The 23,586-nt window shown below is 40.8% G+C and overlaps 1 protein-coding gene across 2 annotated transcripts in view; it reads left to right on the top strand.

The window, feature by feature from the left end:
* The first annotated feature begins 4,288 nt into the window (after positions 1-4,288).
* glis1a (GLIS family zinc finger 1a) overlaps positions 4,289-23,586 on the top strand; it is a 43,727-nt gene continuing 24,429 nt past the window's right edge. The window contains exons 1-2 of one of the 2 annotated variants that reach the window (XM_076745815.1): positions 4,289-4,406; positions 20,136-21,295. In XM_076745815.1, the coding sequence (XP_076601930.1) occupies positions 20,381-21,295 (915 nt within the window). In that variant the 5' untranslated portion in view covers positions 4,289-4,406; positions 20,136-20,380. Of the gene's footprint in view, positions 4,407-5,811; positions 5,835-20,135; positions 21,296-23,586 lie in introns of those variants that run through there. The other variant, XM_076745816.1, reaches the window with a different exon arrangement.

Here is a 23,586-nt window from a genome sequence, read left to right as displayed (position 1 = left end):
CTACTTGAAATATGGTATCATGACGCATCCACTTAAAAGAGATTTAGGCCAAAATACAAAACATTTCTTGATTTCGTGATCAAACCTTTATTTTTTTAACAGCCTACCTGACGTAAGGTGCAGCTCATTGTCAATCAGCCTTTAATGAGTCTCATCTGCAGCTGTGATTCATTAACAGTTTTTTCTCCCTTTTGGTGAGTTGCTTTCACTGACAACCCCACCACCCAATAACCCCGAATCTTTGCTTTATTTCAATACAAGTTTGATGCCAGTTACATGCACAGGTATAAAAGCCGTGTGAGCATTGAATTAAACAAACAGGCACAGCGAAGACATTTAATTAATTATTTAAATGCGGGTTATAGAAAATCTGATCGTATGAAATAATTTGGCAATAGTGTGGCAACAATGGTCGATTGCAATATTTGTGTCCCATTTATCTCCAAAAGCGTTCTACAGCCATTTTGTTTTAATACACATCGATATTAAAGATTGTACTTTTGGAAACGCGTCAGCTCGGTGGTGTAATGCCACAGTCAACCAGGAGGTGGCACTGCTGTTAGGAAAATGAATGAAAGGAGACCGTGAACGAGACATTTTTTAAAGCTTACACATTTCTAAAAGTAAAGTGAGTGGTTTGACAAACTGATGACACAACCCCACACAAAATATCCCACATACAGTAATTAAGATCAGAATGGAGGATTATGCCCCACTTAGATTAATAAATACAATTAATTACTTTAATTAAGTTATTACTGATTCTTGTACATACTCAGAGCATGTGGGATTCTGGTTTGACTGCAGCTCGTGGTACAGCCCATGAAGTGAATGTCCTGTTTTAGCTTCTTCATGTGCAATCACAAAAAATCTCTGAAGGCAGATAAGAGGTTTCATAAGAATAAAGTTTTGCAAGACATTTAAAACTCTGTCAAAGCCTCCACACTGTGATGGTACCCCAGCACTGGTGTTTTCATTTATTTTTCCCTGATTAGACCTCCTCACAGTGCTGCTTCACTCTCCTGGAAGTTATTAAGGTGCAATGACTTACACCTCTGTCATTAGTGGTACATTTAGTTTGATAGCTCACCTAATTTCAACCTGAGCAGAAGTCTAATAGCCAGAATAATTGAAAACACCTGTATGTATGTACATATAAGAAAGAAAGGTGATCCTCAGAGGCTGGAAACTCGCTGAGGACATCTAGTGTACCGGTTCACAGCACACATTTTGTCTTGTCATGGACGGAAAAGCACACATGTAATACAAATGTTGATTTAGTTGCATTGAGTTTCTCAAGAAGCCACGCAAGAGATGAAGTTCCCTACACATATAGAGGCGTGTAGAAGTAAACCTATTCGAAATTTCACAGTAAAATTGGCAATATTTGAAAAAGTAAAATATGGAGATCATCTGTGTATCGTAAAGATGTTCTTATTTCCTAGCTTGTTGTGACCCCCTCAGATTTACCCCGTCGGGAACCACAGTGTTATGATAAAGTCAAAAGGGCTGCAAGTTTATATTAGACAAAGGCTTTATTCAGAGAAAGCTTTATATTAAAAACATTGGACAGAGCTCATGTAAAATGTGGGATTCATTTTATTCTCCAAATTGGTCTCATTTGCATCATCAGCATGTCATTTCCAGTAACGTGTTTGGAGTTAATTTGATGAAATGAGATGGGATGCAAAAGCCTCAAATCACTTTTATGCTCGATAATGACCTTTTTTTCATGGAAGACATCTTGACATGTCACTGTAAACAGGTGTAAATAATAAAACGAACCATGGCTGAATTCCATGTGTCAGCTGCAGTTTCGGGGGCCTGTTGTTGTTCATGCTGCCTCGTTGTCACACTGTCATGACTTGCTGGGACCTTGAATAGAACAGAGCCATTGGTAACGTTATTAATAACACCTGCGTTTTTCCTGCTATGACAAGTCAAAACGTCTGCTGTGAAAGAGGCCTGTTAATATTTCTGTACGGCTTTATTGCACCTGAGGATGAAGAGAGGCAGACAAAGAAAGGATGGCAAGCAAACGAGACCAACACCAGCTGTTTTCTGTATCGAGTTAGCAGATGAAACCTCGACAATGTTCCAATTTTTCATGGAGAATATGTTCTTTTGTGAATTGTTTTCACCCATCTGGTTTTGTTTTGAGTGCCGTCCCAAAGGACTTGTTTACAGCTCCGTGCATCATCTCAGGAATCAGAAATACAACTCAAACTTGCAGTTTTACTGTGTAATCAGATATACAGATAAAAGGTTTCTCTGCTTGTTTGCCTCCTTTGTGTATTTATGTCAATCTTAACAGTGCGAAGAAGGGCCCAGATGTTTGACAGGCTGTCTTACAGTATGTCCAAGTTTTGATGTGTCGGTACAAATGTGGGAGGGACGGGGAGTTCACTTTCTGGATGTAACAAGGCTAATATTAAGCATTAATTTTTAGGCCAGCATACATTATACAGAGCTGATGATAAAAGACATTTCAGAAGAAATTCTGCAAGACAAAAACCAGAATATGTCAAAGTTTATACTGAGCGCCACAAACACACTGTGTATTACAGGGTTTCCACTGTAAATAGAAACAGGCCACCATAAAGTGCAATGGCACACATGTGGACTCACTATTAAGTATTAAAGAAACTGTCAGTTATCATATAGGATTATTAGTAAACCATAAGGGACAAGCAGCTACAGTACATTATATTATACTGTATTGGCTTGATGCATGCAGTGATTTTGCATACACACATGCCACAGTGTGACCTCTATTTTAAGACAAAGACATCAGGAAAATTACTGTAGTGCCATTAAAAAAAGGCCATTAAAGAGATTAATGGACACAGTTTGTACAGAAGGAGATCAAAGATACAATATGATGTCAGAAAGGTTGAACTAATCACAAGCATTAAAAATCTGTTGTCATTTGCTCTAAATTCACTCGTGTTTCACTTGTTGTTTCTTCACTCGTATGTTTGAGCCTCACTGTGAGTCTGACGCCGTCTGTTCACGTCCATCTGCCGAAGAGGGAAAGTTTCTCTGCACTCATCTTAAATCTGAGTTTAACATGTGAAATACAAGCAGGATTTTGCGTCATTACAACTCGTTTGGAGGCCAATTATGGTCCAGTGTGCAACTTACACAAGTGTGATGTGGAAACCTGAAGACTCCAGCACACTAAGTGGATCTTTCAGTGAAGTAGAAAACATCTTGAGTCCAGCTGTTAAACTTTTGAAATGAAAAATATTTGCATATTCATAGATTCAAGGTTTTTCAATGAGGGAGAGGAAGATTTAAGAATTTTGAACGTTGCTCTTAAAAGAAAACAATCGAGTCACAAATCACTTTTACAGCACAGTATTTTTATGTGTCTTGAAACATTTGGATCTTTAATAAATCACAGACTAATGCTTAATAGAGCAGACATTTGTAACAAACACTTTTGTGTTACCAGGTTGTGAAGATTTTCTCTGGCTGTTGAGTAATTGAGTTTTTTTTATTTTTTATTTATTTTTTTTTTCACTTTCTGATAAGCCATCAAATTTGCATTTATATTTTTTTTTACTAAAAGGTAATTAACCATTAAATTTGCAATCATAAATTGTTAGTAAGGGTCAAAAAGCAACACTGAAAGTGAGCAAGTCATCCATAATATTGATGTTATTCAATAATAAAAGGTTCAGTGAAGCTAATCTGTGGTTGTGATTGTTAATAAACAGTTGTGTTTTTTTTTTTTGTTTTTTTTGTTTTTGCCAGATTAGAGTTTATATGAGGAACTAAAGAGCTGAAAAGACAAAGCTAGTGTGACACAAGAGGAAGATAAACCCAAGCCACAATCTGGCAACCCAGAAGCTGTGCTTATTAATGACTGACTCGCAAATCACTGACAAATCAAATCAATACAGACTTTTGGCTCATTATAGTTACAAAGTGAAGATCCTTTATAGAAAGTTATTCACTGTACAAGTGGAACTAAAAATATTAGTGGAATACTTTTAGAAAACATCACAGCATAAGTGACAATAACAGAATAAAGTGGGGATAAGGTCATCATGAATGAATTTAAGTCGGAAAATTAAAGCAGGCTTAAAATGCATATGTGCAGTTCGTTAGCATATACTAATAAAAGCTCCACTAATTACTGCAGATACTTCCCCTGAGTGGATTTAATTATCTGCATCACATGTTCTGTTCATTAAGACAATAAAAAAAAAAAAAAGAAAGAAAGAAAAAAAAAAGAAAAAAAAGAAAGCATGTCAGAGCAGGCGTGTGCGCGCGCAGCAGAGACAGTGAGCTCGCGGTGCAGAGAGCGCCGCTGTGACAGTGGGAAGCACAATCCGCGTGCAGCCAGCACGAGGCAAACACCTACCAGCGTGCAGTGAGCGATGACTGGACGCAAAACGGTAAGAGCAGCGCTGCAAACGTTACCTCACTCAGCTTTTAATGCCTTTTAGATATGAAAAAGCTGGAAGCTTAAATGTTGTAATGAAGACTTATGGAGACGTTGCCACGAGACTTATGTTGAGTTTTATATGTAAGTTTGAAGAAAATGCAGGTTCTGTGTTTACATTGTTCAGATAGATCACCTCAAAAATCTGCTAAAACTGCCGTTGCTTTCTTTTAGCAATGAGAGTAATGGAAAAAAAAAAATCACAAGTTCTGAGAAGTGTACATCACTGTTAATGTTAACAGCTGCCTGTAAGCACTCAAAGTGACTCCAGCTGAGACATGAACTATTGTTTGGTGGATGCAGGATGTGCAGTAATGCTTTACAACCACTTACTTGTCAAGAGCAGATGATAAATGAGGAAAATTCTCCCTGGATGGAGAGGAAAAGTTGGACAACTCTCCAAACTGTTGTTAAGAAATGTTATAATCAGATCTAATTTTACCTCTGTATCATGGATTACACAAGAACTTGTTTTGATTGTGCAACAAGGATTTGAGGAAGGCAATTTATAGATACACTGCTCTATACTGTAGTAAACTCTTACCCAAACGGTTCCCTGTGATATTTTTTCCTCTCTTATTACTTATGGGACTCTTCCTTTCCACTCCTCTGCAGTCCGCTGATTTATGTAATGTTGCTGGAATGAAAAGTGCTGCGCAGGGGGTGGAAATCTGGCTTTCTGAGAGTCAAACAGATGAGGAGGCTTGTTTTAATCATTAGTCTCATGGTATCACTGGCATGGAGCTTGTGCTGGGGAATCATGGTTTATACTCGCAGGCCTCGGCCGGTGTTCCCATTGCACAGAGGTGTGCGCAGTGAGCGCCGAATCACTGTTAATTTTATCATTTTCCTTGTTTACTCATATGCATCTGGCTATTAAAGTGGTAATAAACAAGCTTTGTACTGTTCCAAAAGGAATTACCCTAGTATTGCCTTTGGGAGGTTGATCAGGTTGTTGATCAATACCAGTGACTCAGCAATTATTTCACCAGATGCTCAGATTGTTTGTTCAAGTGCTCAGATGGAGCATGGTGCTACAAGCAAGAGACAGCAGTGAGCCAAGATTCGTTTCGCCCTAAACTATTTGTTTGCCCTGGCAGCGCATGTTCGCCTGGGTTTCACACCAGGGGAAGAAATAACAAAAGCATTTCAGTTTTAGTGGATTGGATGAATGGGTTTCGTCCATTTGCCACTGCACGTATGTGGCAAAAATGACTAAAAAACAAAGGGTGACATGAGGCCACATTGCTAGAGAAAGCACCATTTCATAAGGGACACAAATTTTGACGCAACACTTTTGTCCAGTTTTGCACTTCGGTCCTGACCTTGGAGGCACTCGTTGAATCAGCTGGGATGAGGTCAAATGCTCCCAAACAAGCGAGTAAGTGGACTTTTAGTTAAAACTGTTATCTTGAGAAAATAATCTGAGCTTGGGGTTCAATTGCAAGCATTTTCTGGAGCTTTCAACCCCACAATCTTCATCAGTGAATGGAAATTGCTCAGCCAAAAAGTTGAGATTATTTTGCCAAACGAACACTACGGTACTCAGCATCCTGATTTACTGCCCCTTTGCTCAGTGTCTGTGTTGGACCTGTCATTCAGTAACGGCCCACCACATGCTTTCATGCACATTAAAGTGATTTCATGCATGACTGAGGTGAAAAAGTTGGCATATCAATAAAAAAAAGGTTGATGGAAAAACAAATACAGCTTCCTCACTTCCTTGCCTTATTTCTATCAGCATAACATGGTTCTGCTCAAAGGAACAATTTGACATTTTGGGAAATTGCTGAGGGTTAGGTTAGGAGCGCTGTGCCGCTCTCACACCTGTCCAGTAAATATTAAGCTACAGCCAGCAGTTGGTTAGCTTTAACAAAGGTTGGAAAGAGGGGGAAACAGCTGGACACATTAACATAAAAATGACAATTGGTGGTGTTATAAAAGATTGCATGCTGTACTATTTTGTGGCAAACAGCAGTTTATACGTCCTTCCAGCATTTGTATTCATCATTATTGGTCATTTGTTGTTGGTTTCCTGGTAACATCATTGTTAATGAATGAATGAACGAATATAAAGCTACAGCCAGCAGATGGTTAGCTTAGCATAAAGACTGGAAACAGGGGGAAACAGCTAGCCTGACTCTGTCTAAAGCTACAAAATCTGACTGTCAATAAATGTCCTGATAAATTAGCTTTAATGTTGCTAGTTGTATGTTTGAACTATGGACAAAGCCAGGCTAGCTAACAGTTTCCACCTGCTTCCAGTCTTTATGCAAAGCTATGCTAAGCTAATCACCTCCTGGCACAGATATGAGAGTGGTATCAACTCTTGGCAAGAAGCTAATTATTCAAAAAAGGACAACCCATTCCTTTAACCAACAAACCCCAAAACTAAAACAACACAAATGGTAGCAGTATGAAAAACGGCACTTGTAGAAGAAACCTGATCGGCTATAAGTTAAGTACGTTACATATGAGACCTTACGTACATGATGCGAGTCATTACTACGTAAGTTAATTTATGCACACATGTTAAAATAATTGACTTCATTGAAGTCACCTGGCTCACAATAGTGTTGTGGAAGGGTTTACATTGGAGTTAGTTGGAAAGCCTGGAGCATCTCTCACAGACCCTAAAGGGTACCTTGTGCATTGGTATGAGGTGCCAAAACCCGGAATGAGAATGATCAGGAAGTTAAATGTTGGGAAAAGTTGGAAACTTTCCAGAGTTGCTGGATCTTTGATGACGTAATCTTGTTACGCCCTCTTCGTACTATTTGCATTAAACCAGCTGATGGAAATACCTGTTGAGCCAAACTTTCTTTTGTTGACTTTTTGGAAATGTGATTAAAATTTGAGCAATATTTGGATGGACACGACTTATTACTGCAATTCCCACTGGTGGCCAACAGCGGTCATTTAAAGTCATAGCTTACTTACTAATACTCCTTTAATACTTGTGTTTACATTACGTAGAACAAGATGACCTAATGTATTTAATTAAGGGCTCAAAGTCAGTGAGAAACTCTGATCATATGGGACGTATTAGTGTTAGGCAAGAAACAAATTTGCTTTCTCTTACACAAATATTTGTAACCATGTCTTTGAAAAAACAGCCCGGAGTCTGAATTTGTCACATCCGATCTCAAACTAGTTTGGACTGCTGTTTTATGACAGCGGTGCCTGTGTTCAGAGCGCGCTGATGAAATGGTTCGTCACTTGTTTTTCTCAGCTGCCCGGTCCCTACATACCTTTCACGGACATTAACTGTGATTGCCCTACAAGCAGAGCTCATTTTGGTTTGGTTCAGAAATATTATTGCTGGCTAGAGGTGCGTGCTCTTTTGCAACACCCAAGGGTGACACAGCTGGGTAATACGACCCGCAGCGAGTATCAGAGGTAACTGTTTCAACATTGTTTCTGGTGTGTATTAACTGCAGGCCAATGTCTTTTTAAATCATGTTTACTTGGGAAATTATTTCAAGTCCCAGAACTTTTCTTCTAAGCACAGTCCAGTGAATTAGTGGGATTATAAAAGTTCCAGTTAATACACGGAGGGTACTTTATCTGTACATGATGATTATAAACTCCAGATTCTTGCTTGGGGTTATTCTCACAATGCTTCAATGGAAAACAAATGTATAAAAGAAATGTGTGTGTGTATCTAGATTCTTTGGTTTAGATTTGGTTTCCATTGTATTTGCAGGCGCACCCTTCATCTTCCTGGTTGAGTGATTTGTTGATTCAGTGTTGGACTGCAGTGAAAGAAATACTCAGATTTATTCATTAAAGCACCACTGCAACTACGAGTTAAAGTAGAACAACTATTATTCAAGTATTAACAGCAAAATGTTAGTCTGAAAAATAAATGGACCTGTTATGTTGAACAAAAGGTACATTAAGCAAAAACTTGTCTTAAGTTCATTGATTGCTTAATTGATTGGTCAGGTAGTTTATTCAGCCTGATATACTGACTTTCATTGTTCAATTCAAAGAAAAGCGTCAAAGTCTCATAAAAGCCTTGTAGCTTCAGCTTTTGAGATTTTTTTTTTTTTTTTACTTCATTTTAAAGCAGTATTAATCAATTTTTGGCCACATGGGGACAGTTGAGCAATATCTGACATATTAGCACCATATAAGCTTGATATGGCAGCTAACTTCTTGCACCTATTTACACATCCAGCAGATACAGAAAACCTTAGCATTCATGTTTCTGGTCACTGGATCGATATTCACTCCCCGTTTAGTTCTGGCCTGGTTTCCATCACGTGTTGAGTGAAACTTCTGGGTCTTAACCTTTATGTTCAAAAGCTAGTCGCTAACTGTGTTTGTCTGTTGTTTGGTGATGGTAGTGTACAGCTGGTTTGTCAGAGCTTTTTTGCTGAAAACAGCTAATCTGTGTTGATGAGAGCAGTGAGAGTGAAGCAAAATAGTAAAATTGTGGGTTGAACAGCCAAAATAATGATTCAAATGATTAGCTTTAGCCTTAGCTTTAGCCTTGAGTTTGACAACCTCTTGATCCTACTTCTTGAAGCTTTTTTGTTCTTAAAAAGTTTACATTCTGGATGTGAAGACATGAGGCTTTTGTAAAGAATAACACAATCAATTAGTAATTAATTTACTTTCAGTTCCTATGAGGTCTTCAGTGGGAGGTTGAAGTTGCAGCAACACAGCAGCGAGAGAGAGGAGAATTTAATTAAATCACTACAGCAGCAATAAACAATATTGTAGCATACATATTGGTAAATAAATCCAGCAACAAAGAGGAACAGTCGTGCTAAATGAGAATATTATTATGTCAAATGTAAAGTATATGTCTTAGAGAGCATGTAGTCACAGCCAGAAGTAACAAAATGTACTGTTTTTACATGAGTTGGTGTTGGGACACGTACACTAAAAAGAGGAGCATAGTGCATGTGGAGGGAGTTGTTGCAATAAAGTTTAAATATTATTACTGGGAGCCACCTAAAACTAACATACAGGCATAACAAATATAGCAGTTAAATTAAAGAGATCTGTCAAGATTAATGACGCCTCGCAGAATCTGTGAAGCAGACGTACACACAGCTTTGCTCGTTTCATCCGCTCCCACAGGAAAACGAATTTACATTTCAAAGTTTTAGGACAAAAAAATAAAAAAATAAAAGGAGGAGTGATTCAAAGGCTTCAGAGGCCCTGCTGGAAACACAGGTAGAAACGTCTAGTGTGAACTTAAATGTGAGTTTTCAGTGATGCTCAGGCAGAAAAGTGTTGTTTTAGCAGTAACAAGTTATAATCCCAACCTGGAACAAGTGTACGCTCACAGTATTAATTCAATTTTGAGTAATTTAATAAGCTTTTTTTCCCCCCTTACCGAACTCACTTGGCTTCTTTCCCGCTCTTCTAATCCCAAATGTATTTGCAATATGACTCCAAAACTTCCACTCACTTTTGGAAAAAAGTTATTGCTATCTGTGGTCTGGCACAAAACTCTGGGCCTCGTTTGTGCCTCAGTAGGCCCCCGTCCCCCATTTTAATACAGCCATTGTCTCTCCTGCACAAATCAGCAAGTAAACACATGCATCTTTTGTGGTTTGTAGGTTAATTGAAGTATCAGTATTGAAGTGCTTGTAATGCAATTGAGATGGTTTTCTTCTCAACATGCAGCGCTTAGGCGTCAGAGCATTGTTTCAGTCACAGTTTTTAGGATCTCCATTGTACGCGCTGAAGCTGCCAGGATGGTTCCTCAGAACTGCTTGTCGGATGGTTGAATCGCTCAGAAACACCCTCCCCCCACAGCTCGATGACAGCGGATGACAGGGGGGCGCCGTGTCAGACGATTTCTGGAACTTTCTGAAACCGCCGATCCGACATTCGCACTTCATGCCGTGTGAGGCGAGAAGAGAGCCGCTGTTTGAACCTTGTTGCCCTTTCTCATTCTTGACTCACCTATTCCTGTCGCTTTTCACGCAAACGGCTTTTTGATTTCCAACAAGGTCGGACAACACATCGAGGGAACCACTTCTGATTGAGCACAAGCCAACCATAAGAAAGGATTACTGTGTTACTGCACCAGCCCAGTCTGTTTAAATTACCTTTAGCAGCCACTTTATGAGCTTATCTCGTCAGTATCTTGTCATCCTCAGTTACATGTGGCTGTTTCTCAAACTGAAGACAATGCTGCTTCATTTATCAGCAAGCTAATGCCAATAGTATTACTAATACTACTAATTAGCCACGTTACGTACCGATATTAAACACTCGCTTTCCCTCTTATTGCCTTCTATCTCACTCCTCTTTGTCTTTTCTCATTTGGTAGCCTGATTTTATTATTTTTTTTGTGATGTAATTGCGTCAAAGTCACCAGCATCAGTGCTAGCTGTTAGTGGACTTTGTGAACTAAACCATTTGCACCTTTCAGAGCGGCTCTAATGTTGTTTTAGATACATAAAATAGTGCTATATAAATAACACTATCATGCCAATAAATTGCAGATAAAAGCAAACTTTCAGCTTCAGGCCTTTTGAGAATCAGAATCAGAATCAGAATCAGAAAAAGCTTTATTGCCAAGAATGCTTTTACACATACGAGGAATTTTTTCTGGTGAAATTGGTGCATGACACATCTACTAAAATATGACACATCTACTAAAATAAGAGCATAAAAAATAACAATTTAAATATATATACACAAGTCTGTTATTGTTAGAAACACAGTTCTGTTTGGTGATGAGGGCCCTCCCCATTGTGGTGCTTTAATTCCACTATTACCTTCATTACTACACCCCTGTCTGTTAGTTGTGTAAAATTAATTCCCCCCTGACATCATATGGAGGAGCACTGCACGAAGAGCTGGAAAGTGTTGCTTGATATAGTCCCACTTGATCTATTGGCAGAAATAGTGATGCCTCACCAAATGTAGGCCATAAAAAACCACGAGATGCAAAACATAATCTATTTTCACAAGGTTTCTCAGACCAAATACCACCCAAAATTTGTTTGGAAAGACACAAGTCAGCAGCACCCACCACACCAGACTCACTGCATCACAGAAGAGTTTTAACAGGCGTCTTGTGAAGCTGCTCCTATTTCAAGACGCTGGCAGGCCGAGGAGTCCAAGCCGAGTCCATAGGCGCTGCTCCCGCTGCTGCTGCTGGCCCTGCTGTATCTGGTTCACGGGCTCTGCTCACACTGTCTTGTGGTTTGGACGGAGCCACTGTCATTTCACTGGAATTTCCTGCCATCTGCGCTCAGTCAAAGTTTCTCACAGATCCACACCTGCTTGTAAATGTTTAGGTTTGCCAGGAGGAGAGGACGGAGGGCTAGGTGAGCGCTGATGGGGGAAGAGGAAGAGATCCGCACGAGCATTTTGGCTTGAGTTTAGAAACAATGAAATGTAAGCTTGCTTGTTTTGTTGAGATTGAATCAAGAGATGGGTGGATTCCTGCACTCACACTCTAACAGTTATGTGTGCTGTTGTGCATGTCAAAGGTGAAGGAAGTTTTCAGATCCTCTGTCTGAATACAAGTATAGCTATACAACAATGCAAAAATACTCTGTAACTGAGAAATTTCACATGGAAAATAAGCTTTTTCGTTTTCTTGCTGAGAGTTAGATTACATTTATTTAGATGGGAAGACTGATGCCACTTTCATGTCTGTAAGGTGAATACCAAGTTACTGCCAGCAGTTGGTTAGCGTAGCTTAGCATAAAGAGTGGAAACAAGGTGGAACAGCTAGCTTGACTTTCTCTTAAAGTAACAAACCCTACCAGCATCTGTAATGTTCTCTAATCTGTTCGTTTAAGGAAGGAGGCAGGAGGTTTTACAGGAGGCTAACTGTGTGCTGAACTATTCTTTGGCCAGAAACAGTTTCCAGACAACCAGTGGAGATTCCAGGAAGTTGCAGTGCCTGGCCAGGAAGTAGTCTGGTTCATAACCCTCTGCAAAACAGCAAAGTGGCATTTTTACACTTTATTGTACAACAAATGAGATATAATGTATTTTAAAGTGTTTTTAGGAGGCTAGCTGTTTCCTCCTGTTTTTGGTCTTTTATGCTAAGCTAAGCTAAGCTAACCAGCTGCATGTTTACTGTAGGGACATGAGAGTGCTATACATTTTCTCATCTAATTCTTGGTAAAGGAAACAAGTGTAACTCCCAAAATGTTGGATTTTTACTTCAGTAATGAGCAAATTGAACGTTATGGAACCCGCAAAAGTTTTTTTTCCTGAAAATCTTCCGTGTTCTCTCACGATTAAAGTTTTATAGCAGCATTATGTACATAAGTGGCTGCTGCAGAGGCCGATTCTCACAGACTGTAGCTGTGATTATGTCTGTAGGCATGGCATGAAACAGTTTTGGCTGTTGCTCTGATTGTGGCTGTGGCCATGGCTGTGCTTTGGTTGGTGTGATTATGGTTGTGACACATTAGTTGATGTGGGTGTGACATTAACTACATGCAGGGCTTGAATGTGTGCAGTGAAATGACAGTTGTGCTGAAGTTACTGTATTCCTGACCTCTGGTGGTGTATTGGTCACATCTGTCATATCTGATATGACAGTTAATTTTAGGAGCGGAATAGTCACAGTGTGACTACGGCAGTCATATCCATAGCGTCATGGCTGCAACCACAATGGCAGCCATACCCGATCAGCACTCTAACTGTTCCTATGGATTGGGAAGAAACTGACTGCAAGTGAACGCAACACCTCTACAATGACCCCTCAGGGCTCCGTAGTTAAGTATTAAAAGTTAAATGTAGAAGTAACGTTAATGTGTTAATTAATAAAGTGGACCAAAAGTACAATATCTGGAATGTAGTGTCATAGAAGTACAAGGTAGTATTGAATGGTAATACTCAAGTACCTGAAAACTGTCCTGAAGTGCAGTAGCTGAGTACAAGTACTTACTGTATTTACTTTCCATTGTTGCTGTGTACAACACTTGACTTGTCCTCCCTCTCTGTTTGTGTGTGTTAACAGTGAAAAGGTGTCTGATGAACTGACTGATTAAATAAAATGAAAATGCCCCTTTTTATATGCAGATATGTGACATTTTTTAAGAAACTCCCTCCTGTCAATCCAGTGAAAATAAACAATGAGAACAAACTCTGCTGGGAGATCGGAGATACAGTAAATTAGTCATTTCTAAAAACACTATCTGACCATAGAGGAAGAGTCCCAGGACGATCATTGTCTAAAGTTAACAGCAATTCAAGCCTCTTTCTAAGATGACATGCATGAATTCCTATCCAACAACATATTCTTATTTTGTGCAACATGAGACTGTGTTATTCACCTGCTCCCACTGAGTTTACTTTGACCCAAGCTGCCTCTCAAAATCCTGAAAGTGCCAAAGAATTTTTCTGGCTGCAGTCACACAACAAATAGCCTGCAGTACTGTGGAACTGGGCGTGTTACACATCAGTGATATCAATGATCACAGCGCAAATACTGTGATCAATGGTTTCAGGCCAAACAGGGTCAGATAGGATGTGCTTCAGGGTGTGGTTGATGAACTAAGTCATGTGCGAACACTGTATGTTTATGGTGTGAATCAGCAGAGAAGCAGAGAGCAGAGAGGGTTCATTTTTCCATAGAACATGATCTAATGTTGAGACAGGTCCATTTTTCTATGTATCGATCTGCCCATCCTTCAATGCTTTATCATTTTGGAGTCAAGTCCATGCAGTGAACAGGAGTTTTAGTCACTAACACAGATGATGGACCAGGATTCCCCTTCTGCATCATCTCAGCCTCTTCCAGCTGCAGTATCGATATAACCAGGGATGGAAGAGTAATCTCCTCCTCTGTTGGGGTCTTGTCATGGTTTTGCATTCCTCACTTCTTTTTCAGGCTGTGTTTCCACAGCCATCAGTGGTTTTGTCACCTGGAGGAGCCTCATCTTCGAGCAAAGCCTCAAAATTTAGTCATGACTCAGCAGCACTGGCATTTTGTCGTGGTACTGGCGCAGCTTCACCGGCCCTCTACATTAAGCTGATCACTCGCTTGGATGGTGTAGGGATTTCTGCTTGGTATGTGTTTCTGGAAAAACTGTCATCAGCACCTTTTCCATGCTAATCGTCCTTAGACTTGGATGCAGGAGTCAGTCTGCACGCTGAGCCGCCATGTTCAGAAACGAGGTGGCAGCTTGTAGCCATGTGGCCCTCATCAGTGACGTTAATGTCTCCTTGGTACACCTGGACACCGGCTATTTCCTCTTATGGTCCCGATAGGCAGGAGCCTGTTAGATTAGATTACGTTAAATTAGCCTGTATTGTTTCCCTTGGGAGAAATTTGTCTCGGGCATTGAGACTCAGTCAACGCAGCAGCACACAGGTACAATCAAACTACAGATAACATGCCCAAACACACCCACATCTATAAACACCAGAGTGCACACACAGACATGCTGTCACGTTTCTTTGTAGGACAGTTTCTCATGAATTCAGCTCTGTACAAAATAAGCTGAACAAAGAGGAACTAGACCCACTTCCCAATTGTATTATTGGTCAGTATTTTTTTTCCTGTTGTGGGATGATGGTTAAAATTTGTGCTGCACAGAAAACACATGTGGCGTAATAAAGCCTCAGCCTTCACACATACTGACTGACGGGCACTGTGGACATGACGGAGGTGCACTGACACTGCAGTATCTGACATGACTTGATTTGCACTTCCTTCAGTTTTGGGGAAAGGAAAGGTAGCTTTCAGCTCTGATCTACAGTGTGCGTCTTTGTGCAGCTCTGCAGCGTTCATTGTCAGGTCAGCAGCTTCAGGTTGGGCCTCTTCCCTCAGTATAAATAAATGTCTCAGGAGGCTGCACCTCATGATCCTCTTGTTTAAGTTTCTTGTCTGAGGCTCGTATTGCCGTGAACATTTTCGGAGCGGTCAGAAGACAGACGAAAATCAGGACATTTTGCTCAGCTGTCACGCATTCGGTCATTATGTACAAAGTACATCATGTTTTTGGAGGGACAAACTCTTCTGCACGTCCTGTAATAGTCAGACCTAGATTGACCTCCCTGGTCTGAACATAAAATCCAGCTGTTCATCGTACAGCAGACATGACTCAGCACCGTGTTTGATCTGAGCTCGTGATTTCTTTTGCATTTATTACTTCCTCGACTCTGAAGCAACTTTCCTTTTGAGTCATGTTATATAAACAAGATGTATGTATTTGCCCGCGTGTCTCCTGAAAAGTCTGTCTCACTCCAGGAATTAGATGGAGACAAGGTGGATGTACTGACTGATGGTCAAAACATATGTGTTCCTACCAGCTCCTATAGAAAAAAGATTTCTGTGTAAAAGGCCTCAGCTGTTCCTAATGTGGTGGATGAGTGAAAACATGAAGGGTGGAGTGAAGCAGCGCTGTTAAGAGGCCTCGAGAGGACTTTGTGTGGTTTCACACTCTCAGTGTAAATGAATTGGGGGATGAGTACTGTCTGGGACACAGCTACAAAATGTCACCATGATGATGTGTGATGATGAGTCAAAAAACAAAAATTAACAATATGTCAGCTGGTATTTTTTTAACCTAAACAAACGGTTTTAATGAGGATCTCTTAATATCCAGTTATTTAAAATGGTGACTAGATATGTAATAAAGGGAACATTGTCAGTGCTCTCAGCTGTACAAATGTCAGTGTAACACTACTTTTTTTTCTATACTTTACATTTCTGTATTGTAGTTTCGTCTTAATTAATGGCCAACGTGTTCACCAGTGCAGATATATCTGTAACATGATAAAATCAGATTGTATTTGCTGAATTTGATGCTGACTGATGCGTCATCAGTCGAATGAATGTTTATTTCTGGATTTTGTAGACAGACTAATGATATTAGCACATCAATATTGAGGGATCTTTAAAGTTTGGAGGCCACGCTGGAAGCAGCAGTCGCCTAGAGCTTCGAGAAGTGGCGTCATATCTGCTTTGTTTCCCTGAAATGTTGGCAAATGAATAAGTAACACTCTCACTTTTATCACCACCTGCACAGTGTTCAGTGAGAGAAAACTGCAGTCTTTCTGGAAATTTCCAAGGTGTGAATGTGTATAACTGTAAGAATGCAGAAAAAAAGAAAGTGCGCTCGTTCAATTTCCTGTGCATAAATAAAGGTTAATGACCAGTAAGTAGAGTAAATTATGATTTATTGGCGCAGCCGTAGCTCAAAAATTGGTTTCACAGGATTAACTTATTTTGAAAATGGAGGCCCGGAGGCACAAATCATTTAGAGAAGTGTAAACTCTCACCCTCCAGCCAACTTTCTGTGTTATTGGGATACCAGTCTCTCATGTCTTTTATAAAAACACAAGCGACAGTTGTGAAACTAGTGACGCAACTCCCATGTTTTCTTTAATGGTCAGCCAGCCTCATTTATGAGATTTTGTTCTCTTGCAAACATATTGTCCTAACCTAAAATATACTGCACCTGTGGGTATTTCAGTGTCCCCACGTATTTCTTTAAATCCAGGGAGTAAGATTTACAACACTTATTTTCCTTCTCAAACTCATAAAATATCATATGATTTATGTAAAAATGTTATAAAAGCAAAGTCAGGACTGCAAATATGCATGATGCTAATCCCATATGGCTCAGTGATCCTGTTATCGGTAGCAACATGACAGTAAGTCTCAAAGAAATGACGAAACAAACTATACATGAATACAACGCCTCATGTAATGACATACAGCACATGGAGTAAAGACGTGTAGAGCACCAACCAACCCGGCTTAATAGATAATGAAAGTTTCATTTCTTGAATGTTTATTTATACACGAGCAAGCGCACAGGATGACAATCATGTGTTCACAAAGTGGTGAACCTCGCTCCATCCTCGCTTGTGAACGCAGGATGCCCCTTTCATACCCAATCATGATACTATCACCTGTTACCAATCAACCTGTTTACCTGTGGAATGTTCCGAACAGGTGTTTTTGTTCTTGTTAACACTGGATCTTGAATAAATAGAAAATATACATGTTGATTTTCCGGGAAAAGGGGAGTTCACATACACATTATTTCGCATACACCTGATGAACTGAGATAAAACGAGCATCAGATTCTGCTGTATGAATGAAGTTTATATAGATACAAAGTGACAGAATCTAATGTTCTCCTGTACTGAAGATCAGCTACAGGATTCAACGTTAAGACATGAGCATAATTGCTGATCCACCCTGACGCCTCCGTAACACCGTCAAGGATCATTTAGGAAGGATAGGATTAGGACTCTGAATTCTGTCTGTGTATCCACGTCTCTCATTTCAATAAGGATCTTTTTCTCATGTTTCAGCTGAACCAAAAAGCTCAAAAACATTTGTAATTCAAGAACCAAAGTGCTTATTGTTGAGACAAGTACACATTTGCTTGTCCTGAAATGCCACAGCTGTGTTTAGCTAACCTCAGCAAGTGAGTCTTTGAAAGACACCACATGAGATGTGCCTGCTATTTTATAAAGTTTGCATGCTCAGTTGAGGCTTTGTGGGACACTTTTCTTAGTTTTACTGTCTGACTCTTCTTTCTGGATTAGGACCAAAGTGGTTTTTGAATAGACACTGCTAAAAAAAAAAATAAAAAATCCCCTTTTTGCTATATTTGCTGCAGGATTTCACTCTGCTGGATTTATAGCGGAGTGGATGTTTACATGGGGCCGGGGTTGATGCTCAACAGGATCGGTTAGATTATGAAAAGAGATAAGATTATTTATCAGATGTACTCTTTTATTGTTGCGACTCTGATGTTTTGTTTGCATCTGAAATCCCACAGTTTGCCCTCAAAAGTCTAATATTGGTTTTAGCTCTCAAAGCCAGCAGGTACCAGGCTTCAATTATCCTATTTCAAACACACCAAACCACTTCTGCAACACGAGTATCATTAATCCTGTTCAACTTGTTGACACACAGACGCATTGTGATCTCTCTAATTAAGATTCAACCACAGTTCCCATGACTGGCTTGCTACATGACTCTGGTGGGGGGAACTCCAGCGATTTACGGGAAGAATCATAAAACTGTAAACCAGACTATACCAGGAAACTATGGGCACGAACCTACACTTAGTGACTCCTTCGTCAGCTAATATAACTACAGACGTGAACTTACTCATCATCTTAGCTGAGTCGGTTTCTGGCTCGTAAAATAAGCATCCGCATGAAATCCCATTGAATCCTTCCGATGACTAATTAGACGTGGCGGAGATCCTGTTGTAAATTAGATCATCGATATCTGGCAGATGGCAGAGAAGAGTGGAAATCGAGTCTAGTCCAATAAACACTCAAGGACTGTTGCACAGTGGAGCTACTGTATATGTGACAGGGTGGGGGAACTTCTGTTTGACCCACTATTTTCCAGCCTCCCTCCCTCGCATCAGCAGCTCGCAGAGAGATGTGGTCCATTACTCGTCTTCTGTTAACAAGCATCTGGACCAGGTTCCAGGCAATCGGCTGCCACACAACGCCCGGCTGTTTGCTGCAAGGGTGGCCTGAATGCCTGCAGTAATGGATCAGCCCCGACTGTTACGGCAGCTCAGAGGAAGTCAAATATACACTCGCTGCAGCGTCACACTCATCGATTGAAGCCTGCTGACACGGGGGTCAGACACGCCGTTTGTTTTGGTTTTACTGCATCTGGGACCTTCGCTGTCGGTCACCTTGGTCCATTTGATGTTAACGATTGAACGCAGAGCTGACGATGGCTGCGAAGTGAGGGGGGAACATTCAGAGTGTGACACATTTTGGGGTTTATGTTTCAACCCTTTGAATGACATGGCAAGCTGTCACAGCGGCTGAGTCAAAGCTTAGCAACACTGCAGTGAATACACTCTGAAGGGAGCTTATTAGACCATTGCCTTGTGGGTAATATAGCGCCATATTGCTGGAGTGCAAAGCTAAATCAGGAAAGTACTCTTAAGTACAATTTTGAGGTACTTTCTCTATTACATTTCAAGCAAACATATTGTACTCTTTAATCCACCACATTGATCTAAAGACTGTGTTGCTTTACAGATTAAGATTTTACATAGAAAGACATTCATTAAGCTGGTAAAGTACAAAACATTGTTTAATGAGGAACCATTGGTTCATAACCTCTTACAGAAAAACAGTGTCTAGTTGGGAACCTTGCCATGTGTCAGATGAGTTGTTTGCTGTTTCGGGAAAAAAAAGCAAAGAACAGAGAGTCAAAAAAGTCAAAAAAATGAAAACAGATGTGTGTGTTTTTTCATATTTCCTCTTCTATTAATTATGTCATGACCCTCCAGATTTATCATGCGACCCATTCAGAGGCCCAACCCCTGGGCTGGGAACCACTGAAAACTGGCTATCTGTATGTAAAACAGTTAAAACGAGCTCCACCTCGAGCAGCTAAAACGGTAAAACGCTGCTAACACATTGATGCATATTAACAATTAGCATTAATGACGTAGCTCACACCAGGTGTATTTGTTGCAGAATGAGTACTTTACTTATTACTTTAAATACATGTTGCTGATAATACTTTTACATATTTACTGAAGCAGGATTTTGAATTGTAAAGGAGTACTTTTACACTTTGTATTGGTACATTTACTTAAGTTCAGGATCTTGGTCCCTCTTCTGCCGCTGGTTCACAAGCTGTTCTGTGATGTGTTTCACAAAGTGTTTTGTATATATCTTATTTTTTGTCTTTTAAGATGACTCATTTGAGTTTGTTTCCTGTCTCCCACAGTGTGAGCATGAGAGATGAGTGACCGAGCAGCAGTTTGGAACAAATGACAGAAGATTACAGATGCTTTGGCTGAAATGAGAAGATGCCAGCAGCTGAAAATCAATCTAATGTGATTACATGTGAGAACTGAAAGATGCTGTCAATGGTTTCAGCACCAATGGATTCCTAAAGCTGCTCCAGGAAAATCATCGTCTGCGGTTTTACTGAAGGGATCTCTTGGTGGACGTCGGCGAGTGGGGGCCAGGATGTGGCCCCCTGACCTCGGGCCTCCAGACGTCCAGCTGACTCTTCCTGGTTTCGGAAGTGTGTTTGAGGATGCTGAGGACCTTCAGGCACCTCTGTCTTCTGGTGGCTTCTGTCAGTCATCGATACATTCAGGTGGTCTGGGCGTGTGCTGTCTTCCAAGGACTTCCCTGTCGCTGTCCTCGCTGGGCCGTGACCTCAGCTCCCTGCTCAGCTGTAAGACAGCTGGATCCCAGATAGAAAAGACTATGGAGGACTTTGCCACCACAGCGCACACAGATCCTAAAAACAACAACCAGAGGTTCAGTTGTTACCCCAAGCCCTCCCTCCCTTTATCCTATGTGCTCTCCAGCTGTGCCACATCTCCACCTTTTGGCTCTCCACCATCCTCTCTTTCCTCTTCCTCCTCCTCCTCCTCCTCTTTATTTTTTGCCTCTTCCTTGCCTCTTTCTGAGGCACCTGGGGGCAACAAGACTTCTCATCAACAACAAAAGATACAGGAAGAGTATCATTCAATCAAACAAGAGCCTGCAGATGATTTCTCACCATGCAAGAGGGAACCGTTTCAAATTAACAACCAGCAGGGGGAGCTGTTCCACGTGGGCCAGCCCCACCAAGGCCACGATGGTCAAGACGGCGGCCCACTTCATTTCCCGAGGCTTAACGGACCCACGGTACAGGACCTCGCAGCGGACCAACAGGACCAGCCGTGCCATTGGATCGACTGCAGCGCCACTTACAGCAGCCAGGAGGAGCTGGTGAGGCACATCGAGAAGGTGCACATCGACCAGCGCAAAGGGGAGGAGTTTTCCTGTTTCTGGGCCGGCTGTGTGCGGCGCCACAAGCCCTTCAACGCTCGCTACAAGCTACTCATCCACATGAGGGTCCACTCTGGAGAAAAACCCAATAAATGCATGGTGAGTCCGTTTGTCTGGCTGATCACAGCAAATCACAATTTATTTTATTTTACTTTATATGCAGGGAGATTAGAATATTTCTAATACAGTGATGATGGAGATTCTACTTTAAACATCATGTTTGAGTGTCAGAGAAAAGACAGAAATCAGTGGTTTCTTTTTAGTACTCACTGTTTCCTGTTTTGCTCTGTTTTGTTTGAATTTTCTTGCTGAGTTTGGTGTACTTGTATTAAGGCCTATCTATGAATAAGAATTGGAAACTAGCTTAGACTATACATGTTGTGCTACCAGGCAATGGTGTATGAGAGTCCCACTAGCACAAACACAACAACACACATGCAAAGTGCAAGCATGGCAGTGGCTTGTTCCTGGGAGTGATACACGTTTCTGAAATGGACTGAATTGAACTGTAAAATGTGACCAAGAAACCAGCAAACAGTCAATCGACAAAGCACATTTCAAAACATTAAAAAGAAAGTCTTTGCAGATGTGTTAAGATGTATAACGCTGGTTAATCCCACCTTAAGGGCACACATTTTGTTAGTTTTATTTCTCAGAGCACCTTGAAAAAGTTGCAAATTCTATTGCTTGTTAGTCCTTGAAACTTCTAAGATGGAAGAAATGAATTGTCCAGTGATTTTGGGTGCACACTGTCAGCCAAGTCCAGGTGAGCTCCTCTTACATGATGCCATGCATGGTGGAATCTCTGGATAATGCACTTTTAATTGACTTTGCAGATGATTTATCCAAAACATGCAGGAATCAAACTGACAACCTCAGCAGCTTAAGCTCAACCACCACTGTTACAACCATCAGTCAAAGCATCTGTCATTCTTTCCAGCTTTATGTTGCTTTCAAATGAGCCATGTAGAGGTTTAACTGGGTTCGAGAGACTGAGCAGCCGATGATCGTGAGCCCGCTAGACAGAGATGATCAAACGGTTTCCTTTCCTCGGGACAGGTTTCCCTTACTCATGCATGCCAGAGGCAGAAACGTGGCAGTGCTGAATGAATGGAGGATGTGTGTGTAGCACTGAGCATTAAAAAAATCTACTGATCACACTTGTTATTCTGACAAATGGAATTAATTCATAGTTATTTTCATATGTATTTATGTTCAGTGATGCAATAAACTGATAAACCATTCATTCCTGTAGGAGCTGTTCCCTCAGAGAAAACTCTTTTTTTTTTGCCGTGTCGGTCGTCTTTTAGTTCGAGTCCTTCAGTCCTGGTTGAATTTGAAGGACTGCAGGGCTGAGCATAAATTGCATAAAACCCAGATTCTAGAGTGTCTTGATATTTACAAAAATCTATTAATTAATAACTGAGAAATAAGAGAAAAAAGCATATTTAAAACATATAATGGACAATAATACACACAATCCAATGGTTCTCTTTTCTTGAATAAGTTTCTAACAAACTCCAGAACTTAAATTCCAGCTGATTTTATTTCCACCGGTAAGTGTGAGGACTTTGCAGCCTTCTTCCACAACAAAATAATGACTTTTAGGGCAAATATTCCCATAATCCTTCATGCTCCTCTTACCCTGCCTGCTTCTCAGTTCACTGCTGTTTGAACAAATCCTACACCACCCAGTGCTGATGATCTTGGAACGGTGGTTCAGACTCTTAAGTGCTCCACTTCTTCCCTCCTTTTTTAATAGCATTTATAACTGTTTATCTAAGGATATTTTAACCATTGTAAACACCTTTTTACAGTCAGTATTTTTCTTAGGTCACCCAAAGCTTCAATCTGTAAACCACTTTTAAAGAAACCCACTTGAGACCCATCTATTATCAGTAACTGCAGACCAATCTATAACCTCCCATTCCTACGCAAAATTATGGTACTGAAGGCACTGGAGAAACCAAGGAACATGATTCTGACAGCGCTGCTAACCTCGCTCATCTGGAAAAGCCTGGGAGCGCTGTGAGAATCATGCTGTTTGATTTCTCCAGTGCCGTCAGTACCGTACAGCCCACGCTTCTGAGGGACACCACCTCACAGCGTGGATTGAGGGCTACCTCGCCAGCCGACCGCAGTACGTGAGGATCCAGGACTGTGAGTCTGACGTGGTTGTCTGCTGCACGGGGCCCCGCAGGGAACGGCCCTGGCTCCCTTCCTCTTCACCCTCTACGCTGCAGATTTCACATTTCACGCACAATTCAGTTAACTGCCAGCTGTAAAAGTTCTGTGATGACTGCAGTCTCCAGTAAGGGGGTCAGAGAAGTGACCCAGGCATTTGTGAACTGGGGCCACGGAACTGATCGCTGGTCTGCTGAGGAGACTCT

Source organism: Chaetodon auriga, chromosome 12 (assembly GCF_051107435.1).
Source record: "Chaetodon auriga isolate fChaAug3 chromosome 12, fChaAug3.hap1, whole genome shotgun sequence".
In the NCBI taxonomy this organism is placed as follows: domain Eukaryota; kingdom Metazoa; phylum Chordata; class Actinopteri; order Chaetodontiformes; family Chaetodontidae; genus Chaetodon; species Chaetodon auriga.
This window is presented reverse-complemented; position numbering and strand designations above follow the sequence as displayed.